The 22552-nt window shown below is 38.9% G+C and overlaps 2 protein-coding genes across 2 annotated transcripts; one reads left to right on the top strand and one right to left on the bottom strand.

The window, feature by feature from the left end:
- Positions 1-327: 327 nt before the first annotated feature.
- On the bottom strand, positions 328-10437 carry LOC114480539 (ras-related protein Rab-39B). Its single transcript, XM_028474773.1, has 4 exons — positions 10041-10437; positions 5509-5772; positions 2461-2641; positions 328-1785 (listed from the first exon to the last, which is right to left on the bottom strand). Exons 2-4 carry the CDS (start codon positions 5721-5723, stop codon positions 1540-1542), a joined length of 642 nt encoding a protein of 213 aa, XP_028330574.1. The 5' UTR covers positions 5724-5772; positions 10041-10437; the 3' UTR covers positions 328-1539.
- A 1602-nt stretch (positions 10438-12039) lies between these two features.
- On the top strand, positions 12040-20106 carry LOC114480537 (ras-related protein Rab-38). The gene is made up of 5 exons (XM_028474771.1): positions 12040-12065; positions 12627-12847; positions 18522-18652; positions 19092-19241; positions 19629-20106. The coding sequence occupies exons 2-5, from the start codon at positions 12649-12651 to the stop codon at positions 19839-19841; spliced, it is 693 nt and encodes a 230-aa protein (XP_028330572.1). The 5' UTR covers positions 12040-12065; positions 12627-12648; the 3' UTR covers positions 19842-20106.
- The last annotated feature ends 2446 nt before the right edge of the window (positions 20107-22552 follow it).

The raw sequence follows: 22552 nt of genomic DNA, 5'->3' as shown, positions 1-22552 counted from the left end.
TTGAAAAGTAATCAGGTTTTTTTGGGGGAAATTGACCAGTCCATGCAAAGTAATAGAAAAGAACCCTTGGCACAACTTTTGAAACAATATTTGGAAAAAGCTGTCTCAAAATCAGGTGTTTTAGTTCGTAACAATTGCAGAAATTGGTCACGAAATCGTAATCGTACTGATAAATAGGAAAAGGTCATGTTACCAATTTATATTTATATCGGGATACAAATTATCAGGATATAAATCTACCTATATCAGCGGATGCATCGTTGAAATCAGTTGTCTGACAAATGATAGTGAATTATGGAGCAAGTTCAACAATTCAAAAAAATCTCGTAGGTTTTCCAGTCACATTTTATTCCTTTTTTAACGTACATTTCAGTTTATTGATAGATAAGTAACAGCAGGAGAAGACAAACTGTCCTTTTCGTTCCAAAGGCCTGTATCTTTCACAGATCAGTAAGAGTAAAAGTGAAACGTATTATTTTCTCGAGTACCGTCATTACCAAACAAAGGCAGGCGTTTTTGATAATATAAGCTTGGTGAACGAACACAACGGGACACCAGCAGAGTATGACGACTTCTTCCCCATTTGGACTATGTGTTTTCTCGCAGCTTGTGCCAATTTTGTTTGCATTCAACTGGTTCGACAAGAACTGCACCTGAAATTATAAGTAACTTTTAACCCTCCCCACAGCTGTAACTGTGCCGGCTTGGTTGAATTCCTATCTCCTATCCGTTGCCAATTGGCTGGCTGATTATGATGGAGATGCACTGTGGGTAAAGACCTGTTATAGGGTCTGTGCAGCCAGTTCCAGTCTGACAGGCCCGGTTAGTCGACCTGACAAACCTTGAAGAAAGAATGTACTCCCACTCCGTTTAAAGATGTCCAGACTGCTGAAAAGGTTGCTCCCCAAAATTTCAAAACTCCATCCTAAACAAGCGTCCAAGGAAACTCAGACCATTGGGAGTTCTTAGGCAAACAAGTCTCTCGGATAGGTATGTGTGCTTGTTGCGCCGCATCGTGAGTCCGAAAGGAGCTCAACTTTTGACAGTGGTTTAATTATAGTGTGATACCTAATGGTGGCTATAAGTAAGGTGCGGAAGGAAGCGGCCTCCTTCCTTGTACCTTTAGGCCTTCTTGGGTTTCTCCGGAAAGTGTTGGTGAACCAGAAAGTGTTCCAACTGGTACTAATTCAAGAGAACCAAAATAAAATGGTCAACTGATCGCTGCCTGTGTGATCTAGTAGTTGCATATTGAAAGGGAGGGTTCGTACCGGAGGAGGTAAAGGACGTGACCAGGCGGAACGTGAGATGGAGAAGATATGGATTCTTTCCAAGGCATTTGTTTTTGGTCTTAAGGAGATTTGTTTGAGGAAAGTAATCCTTCTTCCTTTGGGATTCGAGAAAATATCTCCCAATCTGAAGAAAGAACATCAAAGGGTTGCCCTCAGTTCCTTTCTTAAGAGCACCACCTCAGTCGGTCTCTCCTTCTCCGAAACTCAAATTCGTCTTTATTTACGCCTGTTGTCCAGGACTCGTCCCAGATTAACACAGACAGCGTCGGTCACTCTTGGTCACCTCCTCCGACGAGTGGACCACGTTGGGCACAAAGCCGCTCTTTACGCCCTCCCAGCCCTCCTGGATGGTGATGTCACCGGACCGCACTAAGGCAAAGATGTCCCTGGTCAGCTCGGTGAAGGCATGCTCCACGTTGATGGCATCCCTGGCCGATGTCTCAACGTAGCGCATTCCGTACGCCCCGGCTAACTTCTCCGCTTCTTGACGGGAAACCTAGAAAATCAAAAGAGACAAGGTGAATATTCCCCATTTGGTAAGTAGGCTGAAACCACTATATATTGTACTGACTTAGCCTTCCCACAATGACAACTGGTGCCGGAATAGACGGTTTCCCACAATGAGCAGAGAAACTATAATTTAAGGCAGGAAAGCAGCTGTCTTATTAGACATATATGTGGCCGCACACAGCATTGCTCATAAGGATGAAAATATAAAGTTAGCCTACTCAACTGGAATGATGACACACTATTGATGATAATGCATTTATTTCATTTCAAAAAGCTAAACAAGGAAAAAAAGTCATGTTTTTCACACGTTTCAGGAGAGTTTAATACTCGTTAGAATCCTTTGGTACAAATACCTCCACAATAAGTGGCTGATGAGATGAGATCTAATACTGAGTCTAACGTTTTCGTAGCATGAGTCAGCACATCAATGTGCTAATGGAGATCATCTTGGCTATGTTCCTCCTCTCATTGATTTTCTACCTCACTAAATCTTTCTTTCATGTAACACAGAATCAAACAGCGAGAGCTTGATTATTCATTGGCCTAAATGTGATAGAACCGAGTTATTTTTAAAGCTCTAAAACCGTTGTGACTTTCACATCAAAAATAGACGCCGTCTAATCTAGACCTCGTGAGTTTCCTCCTTTGACGCGTTTCTCACCTGACGCTGCGGCTCCAGGTCACACTTGTGGCCAACCAATAGGAAGACGATGCTGTGCGGCTGGACGTGACTGCGTGCCTCCTCCAGCCAATCGTGGACGTTCTGGAAGGAGCGTCGGTTGGTGATGTCGAACAGGAGGAGGCCGCCCACAGAGTTACGGTAGTAAGCTCTGGTGATGGACCTGCAGGAGAGCGGAAACAACAGTAGAATTTAGAATACACAATCATTTACAATAGATTAAACTACTAAAGTTCTCTACAGTTACACTTTGGGTGAGACTAGCTGTGGTTCCATTTGTTTTTCGCAAAATACAAGCGATATTTCCAAAGTGTCGACAAAGTATAATTGCGCTTTGAACGTGTTTCCATTGAAGGTTGTTTTGGAGCCTCGTAACTCTTGTGAATTCTCATCCTGCGAGACTTCGCTACAAGAAGATGAACACTCCAAACCTCATAACACTCATACATTTCTTTGTTGTTTCACGTCTAATGTGGTACTAATAATTTTTAGGCAGTGGCTATCCGTACTGTTGCTGTATCAATATACCAACATTCTATCCGTACGCAGCGCCCCTATTTGGCCAGGTCACGTAATAGGTCAGTCATTGGTCAGTTTAGGTCCCGTGACCAAGACTAAACCCCACCTAAAACCTAACCCTAACAATTGTTACGTTATATAACCTAATCCTATCCCTAAGACGCTACGTACGTGTACTTTGGTAAATAGACACGTTTAAAATTTTCAGTATAATGCTAAGAAATGTCTTGCTCTCCTCTTGTGGACTGCGGTTCAGGCAATGAATCTACAACACTGTTGCATTTTGAGGTGGCAGTCACCCCAGTGGTATCTGTTATTGTGTCCTTGGGCAAGGCACCTCACCTACATTGCCTAGTATGAATGTAGTGTGTGAGTGAGTGTTGATGGTGGTTAGAGGGGCTGATGGCGCACCATGGCAGCCTCGCTTCCGTCAGTCTGCCCCAGGGCAGCTGTGGCTACAATAGTAGTTTACCACCACTATGTGTGGAGTGAAAGAATAATCCCTTAATTCTGTAAAGCGACTTTGAGTGTCTATGATAAAGGGCTATATAAAATTGATGGATTATTATTATTATTTTTATTTGGTCCGGTCCGCTTTCACAGAGGGATTAAATCTCAGAGGAATGTCTGGTCTTCCCTGCTGAGGATTCTTTCCCAATGACCTGACCGACCCCGGATAGGTGGAGGACAACGTGACGTTCAAACAACTCATTACTTAATAGATGTGGTGCCCTGAGCCGTGTTTGAAGAACGTCTCCTCATGAGAAGACAAATACAGAAGCTGTCAATCAAGTTTAAAAACCATTCAGATCTCATCGGGTTTTTAATGGTTTCCCACATCCAAGCTGTACAACAAATACTTTAACTTTAAATCTACAACTTATTTTCCTCTTCCCCCATAAATGATTTGTGTCCATCAACATTTACCACCTTTTACATTTAATCGACTCAGAGTTCTTTCCAAAACCCTTTCTTATGAAAAACCTTTTTAAAACTGATTTTTAAAATATTTTGGGAGCGCAGTTTTACTAAAATTGTGTTTAAATGTGTGTACAATCATTCAGTTGAGCATTCACTAATGTAATAATACATTAAGGTCAATTATGCCAGTCAGTTTGTTAGCATGCTAGTTCTATCGTAGTTTGTAAGTATGCTAGTTCTATGCTAGTTCAAGAGTATGCTAGTTCTGCACTAGTTTACAAGTAGGCTAGTTCTGCACTAGTTTACAAGTATGCTAGTTCTGCGCTAGTTTACAAGTATGCTCGTTCTGCGCTAGTTTAAAAGTATGCTCGTTCTGCGCTAGTTTAAAAGTATGCTCGTTCTGCGCTAGTTTAAAAGTATGCTCGTTCTGCGCTAGTTTAAAAGTATGCTCGTTCTGCGCTAGTTTAAAAGTATGCTCGTTCTGCGCTAGTTTAAAAGTATGCTCGTTCTGCGCTAGTTTAAAAGTATGCTCGTTCTGCGCTAGTTTAAAAGTATGCTCGGTCTGCGCTAGTTTAAAAGTATGCTCGGTCTGCGCTAGTTTAAAAGTATGCTCGGTCTGCGCTAGTTTAAAAGTATGCTCGGTCTGCGCTAGTTTAAAAGTATGCTCGGTCTGCGCTAGTTTAAAAGAATGCTCGGTCTGCGCTAGTTTAAAAGTATGCTCGTTCTGCGCCACTTTAAAAGTAGGCTCGTTCTGCGCCACTTTAAAGGTAGGCTCGTTCTGCGCCAGTTTAAAGGTATGCTCGTTCTGCGCCAGTTTAAAGGTATGCTCGTTCTGCGCCAGTTTAAAAGTATGCTCGTTCTGCGCCAGTTTAAAGGTATGCTCGCTCTGCGCCAGTTTATAGGTATGCTCGCTCTGCGCCAGTTTATAGGTATGCTCGCTCTGCGCCAGTTTATAGGTATGCTAGCTCTGCGCCAGTTTATAGGTATGCTAGCTCTGCGCCAGTTTATAGGTATGCTAGCTCTGCGCCAGTTTATAGGTATGCTAGTTCTGTGCTAGTTTATAGGTATGCTTTTAATGATGTTTCTAAATGACTGACTCAATTTATCTTTGTTAAATCTACATGTAAATATAAATGTTAAATCTGATGGCTAAATTTAAATCTAAATGCCAAATCTAAATGTTAAATCTATGTCGGCTATGAAAGAGTGACAGAGTTTTTACATTCGCCACCCTATATGGGGCAAGTTACTCGAGCGTCAATTTGATTAATCTTTCAATAGTAACTATTATTGTGATTTTTATTTCCTTTTCAAAATAAGACTGTGGAATAGACTTGCTATCTCTTGACTTGTTTTTAAATCTTCATTGTTTTTATTATTTAGGATTAACTCCCAAAAGTCTTGATACATTCTGGTCTCAGGCAGGTCTTATTCTTGGATAATGTTGTAAATAGTTTGGTAACGTGTTTTTTTTTTAATGATGTTTATAAATGACTGACTCAGTTTATTTTTCTAAAAAGGCCTTTCACTTTATGTTCTCAGATTTAAGCAGCATCCATAAAACTTTTATTAACAATTTTAGAGTCTCACCTGAAGCGCTCCTGTCCCGCCGTGTCCCAGATCTGGAGTTTAATCCTCTTCCCGGGCTCAATCTCCACCAGCCTGGAAAAGAAGTCCACCCCCACGGTGGGGTCGGACACCTGGGCGAAGCGGCCCTCCGTGAACCGGCGGATCAGACATGACTTTCCCACCGTGGAGTCACCGATGACGATCAGACGAAACTGGTAGAGCCAAATGGCCTCCATGACACGGCTCCTGGCTCTGTGTGTGTGTGTGTGTGCGTCTGTTTGTTTCCTGCACGTGTTTGCATAAGTAAAACAAAAAGGAAACATCAGCAAACGAGTCGAGCAGCACTGTCACATTCCTGAAACATTACATTGATAGAGACGTGCAGGGAAGTAAATGAATAGGTTTGATAGTAGGGCCGGGACTAGGGTGTGTTAAATGTAAAAACTCAGTCACTGTTTCATAGCCGACATATTTTGAACATTTAGCTCATTTTTCTCATTTGAGACAAAGTCATGTAAATCAGCATGTTCTATATCATTGTAAAAAATGTGTACACATGAAAAAAAAATCCAAATGTAAATCTAAATCCTAAATCTAACTAAATGTTAAATCAAAATCTATAGACACACCCACTCATGAATATGCTTATGTAGGCCGCAAATCAGCCTGTTTGTGTAGAGTTGCTCAGAAAGTGACTTTTCAGAGGCTAAAACTCTGGAAAACAGGCGAGTTTGGGAAAATAAACTGCAAATACTATGTTTTTGGGGTTCTTAGAACAAATGGAGATGGGTGAAAAATAACATGATATCGGACCTTTAATCTCAACATTATATTTCAACTTTATTCTCAAATTTTAAACTGTAATCTCAACATTTTGACTTTATTCTTGACATTTTCACTTTATTCTTATTTTTTCTCCATCAAAACTGGCCCTAATCCACTTCCGTACAAACGTCAGAACTGTAAGAGAATAATTTACTTCAAATAAACTTACTACTTTAAAAAAAAAAAAAAAAGATCCAGTATAAGTTAAGCATTTTGCATTTAAGGTAAAACTTTGTCTTTTGAAATACATTAAGTTATAATTTCTTGTGATTTAAGATGAATAAGAATCATGTACCTAAAAAAATAGTTTGCATGTTACGTAGACTTCTAATGCCACAAATGAGTTAATAAACCACTTATTGTTTCCAGTTACAGAAACAGATGTAGGAGGTGTTGGCCTCAGTTTGATTTTAAGTGTTGGGAAGTCACTTTGGCAGTTATTTGGAGGCAAACACAAGAAATCACAGTAAGAATGAAGTAAAAACATGTCAATGATTGAGTCAAATCAAAGTTGAGTGGCTTTGAGAGGTGAGTGATGTCATCTGTGAGATCAAAGCCAAACAACATTGATTTGATTTGACTCGTTTCCCCCCCCCCCAAACTAAGTCGTGAGGAAACTGATTTAGTGAAACATAAGTAACAGAGTTATCAGCTTTTCCAAATAAATTCTTTGTATATGTAGATGACAGTTAAAGTTAATCTTCTCTATCATCTTCTCATCCACAGAGGCAGGAGGACAGACTCCCATCATGCCCTGCGTGTCTCTGAGGGCTCGGGCTGCGTAGCGGAGTCCCAGTGCAAACATGAGTGGAACTGATCTCTGGAGAAAAGCCTCTAAAGGAACAGCTTTAGGTCTTTAAACAGTCAAAACATCATGAAAACACCATCTATCACATCCCTTTTTTTTCCTCTAATGCGTGTGATTGAGAGGGAGATTTTTGGTCATGTTGTTGTTGTTGTTGTAATGTGTTTGTTGATAATTTTAAATGTTTTTGTTGCTGAATTGAATGTTCTTATCGTACGTGGAGTTTGCGGGGGGGGCTGGGGGCATTGCCCCCCATTGGTCAAAAGTTTTCATTACAGTTTTCTCAATTTCTTTATATAATTTACATAAGATATACAAATATAAGTGCCAAAAAAACACAGTGACTAGGAAATAATAAAAATGGCAATATAAAATGCAAAGGTTTACAAAATAAAACCAAGTGAAAAAGTTTTAAAGGACCAGTAGCGGATGACATTTGACCCCCCTGCTTCCCGTAGCAGCTCAGAGCTCTGTTTACAACATAGTGGACACCGCGGGCACTCCATAGACACATAAGTCTGTTGTTTGTACCGCAAAACAAACTAGTGTGGTGTAAAATAATCCTACGCGTGAAGTTTTTCTATGGGCGCATGCGCACTAATAGTGTAGTAAATATTTACACTAGGGGTTGAACAGACCAGTCAACTAGTCAATTTTAGTGTTGTCTCGCGACTGTGTCTACGTGAAGTCGACGAGTCGCAGTACCTGACTTTTGCCCAAGATGGCGGCGCAACACAGCAAACGAGGGTCCTAGTACCCCTGCACGGCAAGGCAGCACAACATCAAGTGCTTCTCGCTTCTTCCTGGTTTGTCCTCAAACTACAGCTGGTAGGCAGACACTACGGCTAATATACATGCTAACGTTAGCTTAGCTGTAGTGGTAACATGTCTGCGTATTAAGCAGATCTGGAAAACATCAGCAGCGCAGGACGGAGGCTCCGTTAGCGGAGGAAGACCGCTGTTGTGCCAAAATCTGTGACCCGAAAAAATCTGACTTGAGGTGGCGACAGTTCCTTCTGGGCAGACATTTACTCCCCCTTAAATACGTTTGTAATACTTCTTCAGTATGCATTCACTTCACCCACCGGAGCGTCATGTTTAAGGGGGAGTAAATAGCTCCTTAATAGCTACAAAGAGGTTTAGCACTCTTCTCTACCGCTGAGAAGCCGCAGCGGTCACAGACTTTGGCACAACACTGGCTTCGGTGAAAGAAGCCGAAGCTACCGTAAAAACAGCCCAAACAAAGTCTAAACGCCCGGTTCTGAGGAAGCCTCGGGGCTTAACAGTTAAAGTAGACTCACGGTAGGCGAATCAGCAGTGTTCCTGGGTTTACTTAGCTTCTATACTATGTCCCATGTCCCAGGGGCTGGCGGTGTTGTGCCAAAGACTGTGACCCGAAAAAGTACCGGCACTCGGCTCGGCCCTAAGCTCTTGGTGACGTCATTGACTAGTCGACGTCAACTCGACGAGTATGCACAAAAAGTCAACCTTTAAAATTAAGTAGTACTTCAACCCCTAATTTACATGTATACGTACAATATTTGGCTACCGTAACCATGCAGGCTAACCTGTCCGTAGGTTTTTTTTACGCAGTATCCAACATGACGGACACGCATGCGCAGTTCGCCAGGTGTGCATGCCCATTGTCGACCATAGGATTATTTTGACTGTAGGGTTATTTTACACTACGCCGGCTGGGACAAAGAACAAGCAAACCCTGCGATTAGTGAGCCACTCCCCCCTTCCAGACAAAATCGGCATCAACCGGTCTCCACGGGAGCGCGCATGCATTCAGCGTTCAGCGAAGGCAGCGTTATGTTGTTAGACTATTAATGCCATAATCTACATTGTTGGACTTTTACATTATTTTCATCCTTATGTTTCCCTTTATTTCGTATTTTTCTGTTGTCTAACGTGATTTACAACTGACAGCAAGTCTCTCCCTCCATGTTGAAGTGTATCACCCATATTAAAGCACATGTATCCAGTGTCGTATCATATATCATGTAGAACATCATAAATAATAACACTGCTTGATTTGAGCAACTTTACTCTCTCTTTAAGTTATAAGAGGGTGCTGAACATTTCAAGCTGCATTTTGGATTGCGGCAGTTCATATTATGGTACAAAAATACATTAAAAGGTGCAAAAATATGGCAAGAAAAAGTGTTGAAAATAGGTTAAAATATGACAAGTTTGGTTTAGTTGCAGAAAAAGGGTAAAAATAAGCAAAAATGGGCTCAAATTGAAAAAAAAAAAAAAAAAAAGAAATTCTTTGTTTCTTGATGGCCAAATGGGGCCCTGACCCCAAGGTTGAGAACCCCTGATCTAAGATATTTGCAGAAAAAAAAATTACAAGTAAAAATAATCAGTTAAATCACAGAAATATCAAGATGTCCAAATGTTTCAGTGACCAAAAGAGTTTTAGGTTAATTTTTTTTTTTATTATTATTATTATTTGACTATTTTTCTTTGATTTGAGTCGCACTTTGCTATAAATAATAAATAAAATGGGTTAAAAGTGACCAAAAATGGTGGTGAAATGGGATTTTTAAAAAACACAGAAATAGGTTAAAAGTTGCTAATTAGAGTGGCCAAAAATGGACAAAAAAAGTGGGGGAAAAATCATCTGGCCCCAAGGTTGAGAACCCCTGATCTAATGAAACTTGAAAATAAGATATTTGTAAACAATAATAATAATAATAACCAACAAAACTGTCTTTTTAAACAGTTAAATCACCAAAATAACAAAATGTCCAAATGTTCCCGTGACCAAGAGTTTTGCTGAGTTTTAAGTGAATATTTTTAAAATATTTGACCACTAAACTGGTATTATGATTACCTAGAGAAGCTGATGTAATAATAAACATGTACATAATGTGACTATAGTTAAAAACATGCTGGAGGCTGGTTATTGGCCTACCTGGATGTTGGGCTCTTCTTCAGGCCTGGATGCTCACGAGCAGGCGGCTTTGAGCTCCATGATCCGGACTAAAAAAACGGGTCTAAAAACGGCTCCAAAGCCGTCCTTTATGTGTCGATGGCGGACAGAAAGCCTCCCAGCTTCCGTGTTCCAGGGCCTGGTCGTGATGCGGGAGGGGGAGAAAAACGCCTCGGCAGCGGTTAAACAGCGGCTCTGACGCCGTGAGGAGGAACCAGGGACGGGCGGCTCGGTTCTGGGTGTGCTTCCCGCGGAGAGCGTCTGTGTGTGCGGGTGGGAGGGCGTTGGGCTTCCGCTGAGACGGTGTCAGTGTTTGTGGGCTTTGGCTGCGGAGGAAATGGCAGCAGCATCATTTAGCCTGACTCATCCCACCCGCATCAGTACCACTACCGTAACACACCGCGTAGAGGCGCAGCACATAACACACTGGCTTTGTTTTAGAAAAGCGAAAAAAAACAAAAACATTTTAACAAAAAAAATGTTCACAAATCTATCATTATGGAGATAGATTTGTGTTTTTATTATTCAATAATAAAAAAAATCAATTAAAAAGAAAACTTTTAATAAAAAAGTTCTTACAAAAAACTTTTTACAATATAAAATATAACTTCAACTAAAAAAAAAAAAAAGTTTCAATAAAAAACTTCATTAAAGACAAGTTTTCTTCAATCCACCCCCCCCCCAAAAAAAAAACAAACTTCCATATAAAAAATATAAATTCAATAAAGAACATTTTCAATCAAGAAATAAGTTTACTTAAACAAAAAAAGAAATACGTTCACTGCAATAAAAAACATTAAAAAAAAAATCACTTCAACGAAAAAATATTTCCAATTAAAAAAATCCCCTCAATAAAAAAAACTTTTCAATAAAAAAAATCACGTCAATAAAAAAACTATTTTCAATTTAAAAAAAATTACTTCAATAAAAAATGTTAACTTCAATCGAAAATAAATATTTTCAATCAAAGAAAAAAAAAGTGTTCAAATGCAATTATTTGTCTCAATTTTATTTTATTTTTATTTTTTTGCATTTGAACACTTTTTTCTTTAATTGAATTTTTTTTAAATTTTTTTTTATTGAAAATTATTTTTTTTTTTTTAATTGAATAATAAAGACACAAACCTACCTCCTTACGAAACAAAACATTCATGCTCAGTGGTCATTATTCTAAATGCAATTCTCTTTTGTTCCAGTAGATGGTGACAATTCACTTCTTTGGCAAAAGACAACCCGAAAAACAACAAGAAAAAATAAGTTTATTATACTCTCTAAAATAAATTAGATGTATAAATGAGATGGTAATCTCCTTTAAAGATGAGCCTGCATAGAAGGAACTAATAAATGTGACAGGAAGGCTTTTCCCAAAGCTAGAAGTTAATAGCAAAATTTAAGTAGACATTATCTAAATCAAGGAGGTTTTTTATTATTGTGAGGAACAGGGAATACATTTCATATAAATTCAATTTTAGTTAAATTAAGTTTATTTCATTCCTAAACGGGCACAAGTTTAAAACATTACCTTTTCATTTATTTATTTTTTTAAACTTTTTGTGAGAAAAAGTTGGCTGACAGTCAGTACAGAGGCGTGGTTCTAATTAACGGTTGCGGATCTACTGGTAACCCTTTTATCTGGTGACATAGTTGAGCGATGACGCACTTCTACTCAACAAATATTCACACCTTACTGTGGGTTAATGTTTTGCAACAGGTTGTTTCAGGTGAAATCTAATCGAAATGGACTTTAAAAGTGACATTTGTATAACGTTCGTTTGGCTAGCTAGCTAGCTTCCAGTTTTCAACCGGCTCCGCTTCAATTCCAAATCATATAATACATGTATATGTGGGCGACCGAGACCCAGGTGGTAGTGGGTCGCCTTCTGATCGAGAGGTTGGGGGTTCGATCCCAGTACCTGACTATGTGTCGAAGTGTCCTTGGGCAAGACACTGAACCCTAAGTTGCTCTCAGTGGTCGACTAGCGCCTTGCATGGCAGTCCTGTTGTTATGTATGTTGACTTAATTGAGAGGTTAATACGTGTATTTCGTCCTTGTTTTTACGAAATTGTACATCGCTTGGACCGTTAGCGTCGCGTCACAGGCGGAAGTGGTTCCACCAGTCAGCACGATAACCATTAAATCCATTACAGCGGCCCGTCTGCTCTGAGGAAACCGCTTCTGGCGTTTGTTTAAAAGCGTCTGTTTGTTGGTTCTTTAAGGGAAGTGACTGCGGAATGATAATAATCTTTATATGGGGAACAAACACACCGCCAGGCTAAGTTTGTGACACTTCTGCGTTTCTTGTGCAAGTTTTTCAACTTCGCTTTCCTGTCGTTGCAGCTTCTTTTTTTCTGCATGCAGCGGACTAGACTTTTTCCTCTTATGAGCTTTTTTTTTTTTTTTTTTTTAAAAAAAAGAGCTCGAGTTGTGTTTTTATTGGATAAAGTGTTGCCTGGAAGTTGGATTTTAACTGGTGGACACATGAGAGTTTAAATGTCCACTCAGCTTGTTTCTTTGTGCAGCTCTTAATTGGAGACATCACCATCCAATCTGGGTTCATTCTGTCTCAGAGCACCAGCACCTCTATCAACCATGCAGCAGCAGCAGGAGCGTCTGCTCAAAGTCCTGGTCATAGGAGACCTCGGTGTGGGGAAGACTTCCATCATTAAGCGCTACGTGCACCAGGTGTTCTCCCAGCACTACCGCGCCACCATCGGGGTGGACTTCGCCCTCAAAGTGCTGAGCTGGGACCAGCAGACGGTGGTTCGGCTACAGCTGTGGGACATCGCCGGTGCGTACATGTAAATGTGATCTCACTTTGTTTGCAGTTCGAACACAAAATTGCACTAAATCAACATTAGAGACACCTTAAAATCTACTTTCCGTGGGAAAACTTTTGGGCAAAAAAGGGAAAATCCAGTTTAGGACGGAAGCGAATTAGGGCCAATTTTGATGAAAAAAAGAATTTTGGGCAAATCAAAAATAATGTTGAAATGTCGAGAATAAAGTCGAAATGTCAAGATTAAAGTCAACATTTTGAGATTAAAGTCGAAATGTTGAGAATACAGTCAAAATGTCAAGATTATGAAGTCGAAATGTCATGAATGAAGTTGAAATGTCAAAATTAAAATTGTAATATGTCGAGATTAAAGTTGAAAAGTCGAGAATACGTTTGAAATATCAAGAATAAAGTTGAATTCTTTAGATTGAAGTAAAAATACAATATTGTGATAAAAGTCAAAGGTTTGCTCGAAAAGTTACATCTACAGAAGCTGACTAGGGCCAATTCACCATATGAAAACAGTCTCAATCAAAACTGGCCCTAAACTGTTTCCGTAGCTCCTTAATGTGCACAGTCACTTTGTTTGCAGCTCAAACACTTCAGATGGAGCCCCCAAGGCTCAAAATTACACTCAGTCAACCCTCGATTCACCTTAAAAATCTACTCTTTGTGGAAAAACCTTTGGACAAAAAAAAAAGGGGAAAAAGGAATCCAGTGTGAGTGACAATAGCTGTTACCCTTGGAAATGCACAAAATATAAATAGCCTTAATTAAACTGGTAATGGAATTCAGTAGGTACAGTATATGCATTGGACAGTGACTAGCAAAAATGTGACTTGGACCTATAACCTAAATTCAACAGGAAGTCTGCAATTTTTAATTTAGTGGGGCAAATTTTGCACTTTTTCCTCTTTTCTTTTTTTTCTTTTTTTTTTTTTTTACAAAAAGCACACCCCTCCTTCAGACTTCATTTCCACTTGAAATTTTGGATTCATGTTTTGGACAAGTTAGAGACAATTAGTTGTTAAAATGGTGAGTTTTTACCACATTGCCAGGCTTACAGGGAGTGCTAACGTTGAATCAATTTTTAAACTTGAAATTTCGGAATAACTTTGCCGAAAGTCATTCAATCAAAACCCAAAGTCATGTGCAGAACGGGAATCGCATTCCGCACGCAATAACATGACAATTCACCCGTCAAGTGGTACTGCCCCATGGTGGTGATAGGAACAAACTTTTTTCATTATACTATGCACTGTTGGTGTGCTAAGCTTGAATTGAATATTTGACCACTAAACTGGTATTATGATTGCCTAGAGATCATGCCGTTTTGTTAGGCATAGATCTTCTAATAAGGACATTTCAAAGGTTTTTGGCCACATTTGTAAAAACAGTGGAGGACCCCTTTAAAAAATATAAAGCAATGACACCATAAATAAAAATGCAATAAAATTAACTAAACTCTGCCAAAGTAAACAAGTGGGTTTTAAGTTGGGAAAGATGATGTATGGTAAACAAATATAAAAACATAGAATAAATATGTACATTGACCTAGAACTCTGAAATGTTAAAGGAAACATATCATGCATTTAAATCTTTCCTTTTTACATATAAATCATACAGTTGTGGTCTATATAAAGCGGAACTGCAATGCTTGGGTCTGAATTCCTCATTATTATAGCTCCACCCCTTTTCTACCCCTTTTCTGATGTGCTTCTGAGAGCAACTCATTTTGGTGCGGCCTCTTTAAATGCAAATGAGACACTTCATACCCCGCCCCCTCTCCAGGTTACAGAGGTGACACTCGGTTCAACGCCACCCTGTTCGGCCATTTTTGTAGTTTGATAGAGGAGATACGGCTATGTAGCGGTGCTGAAAATGTTTATTCACACGTTATTTACAAAATGTCAACAACGGAAGACTTGTCCATCCAGCTTTACATGTTCGAGCCAGAGTCGGACCCTGCGGAGCGAGATGAAAATAATGATGATGAACCTGCAGAACCCTAACAAGGGAGCTAACACAAGCTCCGAGCTAACGCTAGCGCCAAGCTAAGGTCACAAAATGCATTTTAATACAGTCTTTTCGGAGACAAAAACGGCAAAATGAAATGACTAATGAAAACTTTAGACTTAAATTAAATCACGTAGGTCATATCATCAAGGATCTAAAACGAGCACACAGCGCTAACATATGAAGACGGTGCAATGGCTAATGCTAACAAAACAATGACAGGGACGTCTTATCATCACACTTTTTAGCGTTATTTACAGCTTACCGAAGTGCTCTGTTCGTCGTCTCCAAAGATAGAAGGAATTGACCCCTCAATCAGACAAAGTCTTTCAGCAAATCCTTCTTTATACTGGAGGAGGTTGCTGAAGCAGTCATCCTTGAAGTGCTTCGCGCACACAAAAATGACCTTACCCACAGATGTGGGTACATTTCCGTGAAAAATAAAACTCAACCAGGCACTTTGAAAAGGTTCTGATGCTGGCAGACGTTGTAATGAAGCGTGTGGGTTACTACATCCAACAACCCAACATTTTGACTTCTCCTCTCGTAACTTCTGCATCCTTGAGATTGGACTACAAAATAAAAGCGAGAAATAAAAATGGCGGATTGCTCGAAGTGTTGGGCCTGGAGTCGATGTCCTAATTTGGCAGTTCCGCTGCAAATACTGTGACGTCATTGTTCAAAAAACGTAATAGAGAATCAAAACAGATTGAAAAAATATGACCAAAACAGAATATAAAGATATCAACAGAGCACCTGAAGAGACTAATTTCAACTTTTCTGTACTTCTAAACACTCTAAATATACAACAAAATGCATTTAAGGGCTTAAAAAGTGGATTTAGCATGATATGTCCCCTTTAAGATGGAGAATCTGAGGATCTACGCACTGTGATGGTGAAATGTTTAAGGTTAAAAGCAGTGGTTTCCAACCAGGGGTACGTGCACCCTGAGGGCTAACGCAATGGATTAGTGAGTCCTGATTCAGCACAAAGACTTGACTGGCTTTATTTGGAGATAAGCTAAACTATGCTAAGCTATGCTCACAGAGAATACTCGGTGTGTTTATTTTGGAGATGTCGAGGCGTGTCCAGGCTGTCAGTCGGACTTTGTACGCTGACGACCTACAGGAGTTCATCTGTTAGTGAGAGAATAATATAGTAACTGTAACATTGTTTGGCTGGAGATGAATTAATGAATGGAGTGTTTGACGCTGACGCAGCTGCACATACAGAAGCCTTTGAGGGTCACAGACACACCATTACAACAGTAGCATAATACACTTCGAATAATGACAGTTTTTGTAAATCTACTCAGTCGATCTAACGTCACAGACATTTAATTCTGACATTTTGTCACAGATGTAGAAAGAGTTTGACTTTTAAAAACATTTCTACGTCTGTGTAAATCATCACCTGACTCATTCCAACACACAAACTAAAGTAGAAGCTAAGAAGATGCTAGTTTAAGTTATTGCTCCTGCAAAGAAATGTAGAGAATATTTAAATAAATACTACTACAGTTGCTCTGTGAAACAGTCAACCTGTAGCACAAACATACTGTAGTCTAACCAAGATAAGGAGTAATGCTAAAGATAAATGCTAACAAGGCTAAAAACTGGTGCTAACGGAGCTAACAATTAATGGTAAAGAGTAATGCTATTATAGCCGAAAGTTAATTGTCAAGATCCGTGCAAACAGAGCTAAAGTCTAATGCTAAGACTGATGCTAACTGAGCCAAAGACTGTAACAGTGCTAACAAGGCTAAAGACTAATGATAAAGAGTAATGCTAACACAGCTGAAGGTTAATTGTATAGACCAATGCTAACTGTGTGAAAGACCAACAAAGCTAAAAACTAATGCTTAAGATTGATGCTAAAAAAAAGCTAAGGACGAATACTCACACAGTTTAAAAACTAATACTGAATGCTATGCTTACAGAGCTAAAGTATAATGTTAACAGACCTGAGACCAAGGCTAACAAAGCTAAAAATAAATTTTTACCACCAATGGTAACAGAGCTAAAGATTTATACTAAATGTGAATGCTAACAATGCTCACCACCAATGGTAATAGATCTTAAGACCAATGCTAACACAGCTAAAGACCAATGCTAACAGATCTTAAGAGTAATGCTTACAGAGCTAAATACTTAGGCTAAATACTAATGCTATCAAAACTAGAAACTAATGCTAACTGTTTTTAGAGCATTATCACTATATGCTATAGCTAACAGTCTGCTAATTGGCCAAACAACTTTGTTAGCTCCATAAACATGACACAAAGCTTATTGTAGACTAATGCGTTTCCTGTTTGCTTTAGTAGCTAGCTGTAAATAAGTGTAAATTAGTAAATAATAAATAATACATTAAATACAAAGCTTTAGGTCAGGCAAACTCTATTCATCCATAGCGATTGTTACTGCCGTTTACTGTTCAGTTCTGCTCTTGTTTTATGTTATTTAGTTACTGCTACTAAAGTAGTGCGACCCCCAGTGGAGACGTTAGGAATAGCAGTGTATTTTAATGACGTCTGTAAGCACACAGACACATCACTGTCAGTAATAGCGTGTCGCTGTGGCCTGGATTCATTAGCTATAATTGGATAATGTGTTGAGAGCGCGTCGCATTGGTGTGTGAAAAACAAACACAACGTCAGACTCTGTGTTTGTGCTCCTGAGTCCTTGGTAATAAAGCCTCTGTCAGCAGCTGGTTCACCTCTATATTAAGGTCATGTGGAGGACGTTATCTGCTAGATACACACGCACACACACACGTATGTTTACAATTTAATAAACCTAATTCAATAAGTGATTTCTTTGAAGGTTTAGTAAAAAAAAGTAATGAATACAACTTTGGTTCAATATGTTTAATTTTAGTTCAAGTGAACAAACTTAAGTGTTATTAGAATTTAATAATTTTACATTAATTTTAATCTTCTACAAAGTGAATTTTAGTTCTCAAAATAGTTTGTAAAACATAAAATTTTCATGGCCTTTTTCTCTTTTTAAAATATAATGGTATTTTTTTTTTTTTACGTTTCAATTTCTATCAGCGTTTTTAAAAGTGTTTTTTATTATTCAAATCGTTTTAAAAAACTTACTTTATACTAGTGATGCACCGAAAATTCCAGTCACAGAACATTTGCGTCCGAAAATGCACTTTTGGACCATTTTCAACCGAAAAAACACTTTTCTCATCAAAACTGGATGTTGCAATACCGCAAGCAAACTTTTCAGTTTTCGGCCTTGTTTTTTTAATTTTCTGCCAATAATTTTGTACGAAGTGAATTTCAGTGACGCACGAAAATTCCGCCCACCGAAAAACAAAATGCACTTTTCGGCCTTTTTCGGCTGAAAACACTTTTCTCACCAAAACAAGCTTACCGTAACAGGATGTTGCGATGTCGCAAGCAAAGACACGGTAAGCGGTTTTCGGATTTCTGCCTTGTTTTATTGTGAAGCGTCCTAAACTGCATTTCTTTTGCTAAATGTTTATCAGGGTTGTTTTTTGTATTTAAATTACAGTCGAAAATCTTCACCTGTATTTTAAAACTGTGTTCGGTGCAGTCATGCTTGTCTACGCTGAAGCTTTGTTTGTTTGTATCTATTTGTTGGTTTCTATACAGTTGTGTAGTAGCTGATGAGATTCAATCCTGTTTCTGTGCTACAGGCCAGGAACGCTACGGTAACATGACCCGCGTTTACTACAGAGAGGCGGTGGGAGCGCTTGTCGTTTTTGACATGACTCGGCTGTCCACGTTTCAGGCCGTCCTCAAGTGGAAAGGAGACCTCGACTCAAAGGTGACCCTCGCTATCTGATGCTAATGCTAAAACCCACCTCAGTAAACCAGTATCAGTGCTGTGTCCTACAGGATACAGATGCTAATGCTACGACTAAAAAAAGTCCCTCTCAAAGCTAAAGGCTAATATTCACATTACTGTTCCTTACAGGAGGCTAATGCTAATGCTTACAGCTAGCGCATTGAAACCCTTCTAAATGCTAATGCTAATAGTAAAATCTACAGTACATTCAAATAATGCAGGTTATCAATTGTTGGGTCGGGACCTAAAGTGGGTCCCATGCATTTGCGAAAAAAGTGTTGTGCTTTTATTTTGAAGGAGATTTATTCATCTGGACCAATCTTTTTTTAGGTGGCTGTATTATTTATTTTATGCTTCGTATTTAAATGTTTTTTAACGATGGAACTCAAAGACTGTTTTTGTGTCTGTATCTGGTCAGGTCGCCCTTGGCAACGGGAGGCCGGTTCCTGCCGTCCTATTGGCCAACAAGTGTGACCAGCGCAGTCTGGGTTTGTGTCCCAAAGTGCCCAAGCTGGAGAGCTTCTCGCAGCAGTACGGATTTGTCGGCTGGTATGAAACCTCCGCCAAGGTAAGGAAAAACCCACAAACCTAAAAAGAAATGTAACTAGTCTTATAATGTCTTTTATTGTGAAAGGTCTGAAATGGAAGTTCATGTTCAGTGTATGCAGAATTAAAGGTAAAATAAACAGTCTGGTAAAAAAATAGTAAAAACTGTTTGTTTTATTTATTTTTTGTGTGTCTATCACATAGGAAATTCAATCTAAATGTTAAATCTAAATGTTAAAATTTAAATCTAAATGTTAAACCTAAATGCTAAATGTTAAATCTAAATTTCACAATTAAATCTGAATGTCAAATTAAAATCTAAATGCTAAATGTTAAATGTAAATGTTTAAATATAGCACCCATAATTATGATGAAGCAGCCCCAGGAATATTCCTTCTGTGTTTTCTAGGACAACACCAACATCGACGCGGCCATGACGTGTCTGGTGGAACACATCATGTCCTTGCAGGAGGAATTAGCCTCGAGCAACGCGCCGGCAGAAGGTCAATCGGACAGCGGCGTTCTGGTGCTGCCGCGCTTCGACTACAACATGAGGGGGAAAAGATTGGGCAGATGCTCAGGGTGCGACTCGCTCAAACTCAGACGGGCCGAGCTCGACTGATGACCGATGAAAAACCACACGTTTTAACGCAAATATTGGAAGAATTTGAACGTAACGCCGCGTTCTATTTTACACCTAAATTGATTGAATTAGTTTTTATTTAAAAAGATTTTTAAATTGAGACAAACTGTATAGGTATAAAGTAGCTTCTGCTTTTTAAAGAGATTAACCATTCACAGGATGTGAAAAACTGCCTAACTTCACATTTTTTGCCTTTAGCTGTAATATTTTCATATTGTTTTGTTCATAAGTATTACTTTTGACACTGCTGCACCTGTTATTGTTTAGATTGAAGTTTATTTGCTTGGACCTGTGTTTATTTATCAAAGGTTTTTATATAAAAGTCTATAATTTCTCCCATTTCGTTTCAGAGTTGAACTCATTTCTGCATCCGTCTATCCTTTTCTGTTTCTGTTTCATCAGCTTTTCCTAATCAGATGTCATTACAGGCTTTTAAACTTTAACAAATGCTGCCAAACATGCTGACTTTGGTTAATGGAGTCAATTATTGTTTTCAAATTCAAAATTTCTTGGCTCTATTTGGGATTTGGTCTCTTTCCATTTACTAAAGCGGCTAGTAGGGTTGGGCATCGAGCATCAATTGATTCCGGAACTAACTTTCCGATTCTCCCGGAATTGTTCAAATTACTTTGAACCACTCCACTGAATGAATTAAGAAACCGCCAAACACCAACGAAGTGTGTGCGTTACCGCATAACTAGGCAGCCCCTCCACCTCCTCACCGAAGAGGTCAAAGGCCCTAGGGCAGTCAGTTCTTAAATAAATTGGAAATAACTAAGAATCAGAAACCAACCCTCGTGGGTACATGTATAAAGATAATTGGGCTCCTTTTGTCCTAATTTTCCCTCTTCCCAAACAAGGAAGTCAAACCAGATTATGCTGCGTTTAAGGCAACTCAGAACTTGGCATTTACAAGTTGAAAATGCCGATCTCTGAGTTCTGAGGCAGCATATTGAAATATCTTAAACATGGCTGACTGCTAGAATTGTAGATTTTTTTCAACCGACTTTAACAAGTAGTAGCTCCAACTCCTGTTGGCGTTCAAAGTCACTTTTTGAAGTAGGAGGTCGGAAAATCCCAAGTTCTGAGTTGCTTGGAAGGCAGTATTAGTTGCAGCTTGTTTTCTGATTTCTAAAATGTGGAGCTTTGCACGATACACTTGGTCACACACGCTTGGTTTGTACACAACACGTGAAGCAACAACAGCGTCAAAGGGTTTTTGGCAGAATCTGCCACCATGTGTGCGGCGCATTTCAACATGTGTATATTTTTGTAATTGCTTTGTTTATTTTTATTTATTTATTATTTTTTTTGGTTTGTATTTTTACTGAGTAGTTTTATGTATTTTCGTTGTCTTTTTGTATGTTTATTTAATCATTTTGTCCCTCATTTTTTGTATTTTCATTGTATTTTGTATTTTTTTAATGTATCTATTTTTGCTGGTTTTCTTGTTTTTTTGGAGTATCTTTGTGTATTTTTGTTGTCATTTTGGGCATTTTAACCTATTAGTCAGTTAGTCTGACCTATTTTACCTATTAGTCAATTAGTCTTTATTTTAGTTTTACAGTTATGCCGTCCACCCTCAATTTATACCTTTTTCTGTAAAGTCGTTACTATGGCAATGTCTCATCTCGCTGTGACAATCCCCCTCATGCTGAGGTAGCGCAAAATGAAATTAAAGGGTGAACAGAGTTTTTCTTGTTACCACGACGACGGCATACATCAATTATGTGTTTAACAAGCGTACAGCCTTCTCACTTGAATGTTCTCTGTGGATAGAGCTTTATCTGCTTGGTCTCTGTTTGCTTTTTTAAATGGACTGTAATATGTTGATAATTCAAAAAGCGTTAATATTCTCTGACGATGCATTTTAGGTTTAATAGTTGAGTTACTGATGACTGGCTGTGTTTGAAATGGCACACCCCGTACTGTACACTACACACTCAACGAGTATGTACTATATACTATGTATAAGTATGATTAGGGATGATGAGCGTTCCCACTGAAGTATATTTCCAAGTTTCCCAAGATGCATTTGGAACCTACAATGACAAAAACCTGCAGCACATTGAGGCTAAATATCTCTGTTGATTCTCTTATTTTGAAAGATCTGAAAACATTTTAAGTGAGAAAGTGACCAAGTACAATATCTACATGTGCTCATTTGATCCGTAAAACTCATGTATATATATATTTCAGTCTGACATTTCGGAGATTCCGATATTTTGGAGATTCCGATATCGTCCGTCATTGTGCTACTGACAAAACGTCCGGTTAACTTCAAAACAAGAGCCCTATTTACAAAAGTGTTAAAAATCAAACTGAAGACAAGAAGAGATGCTTTTATTTTGAACAGATGTTTGATTTTTAAACTTGAAGCCAGTCTCAGGACAATTTTACATTCCACTCGCAATGCATCATGGGACAGTTTAGTGTGGGTGCATCCGAATAGTCCCTCCTATCTCTTTTCCTATCCACTTTTGTTGAAGTGTTTAAGTGGCGTCCATGATAAGGAGCGTTCTAATTCTCTAAAAGCTAAGCTAAGGAGGCTCAATGCTTCCTTTATAACCTCCTTTAGCCTAGGAAACAGTGATGCATCCTTTACCAAAGGAGACCAGATAATGCTGACCCACAATTCCTTGCAGCAACAACATATAAAGGGACACTCACACACGAGCGCTTACGGAAAT

Source organism: Gouania willdenowi, chromosome 18 (assembly GCF_900634775.1).
Source record: "Gouania willdenowi chromosome 18, fGouWil2.1, whole genome shotgun sequence".
NCBI lineage: Eukaryota > Metazoa > Chordata > Actinopteri > Blenniiformes > Gobiesocidae > Gouania > Gouania willdenowi.
This window is presented reverse-complemented; position numbering and strand designations above follow the sequence as displayed.

Coding starts and splice junctions, on each gene's coding strand:
- LOC114480539 (XM_028474773.1), bottom strand. CDS start 5,723: ATGGAGGCCATTTGGCTCTACCAGTTTCGTCTGATCGTCATCGGTGAC. Junction 2,642..5,508: donor GCGGGACAGGAGCGCTTCAG/GTGAGACTCTAA, acceptor GCTCTCCTGCAG/GTCCATCACCAGAGCTTACT. Junction 1,786..2,460: donor ACCTGGAGCCGCAGCGTCAG/GTGAGAAACGCG, acceptor TTGATTTTCTAG/GTTTCCCGTCAAGAAGCGGA.
- LOC114480537 (XM_028474771.1), top strand. CDS start 12,649: ATGCAGCAGCAGCAGGAGCGTCTGCTCAAAGTCCTGGTCATAGGAGAC. Junction 12,848..18,521: donor ACAGCTGTGGGACATCGCCG/GTGCGTACATGT, acceptor TCTGTGCTACAG/GCCAGGAACGCTACGGTAAC. Junction 19,242..19,628: donor GGTATGAAACCTCCGCCAAG/GTAAGGAAAAAC, acceptor TGTGTTTTCTAG/GACAACACCAACATCGACGC.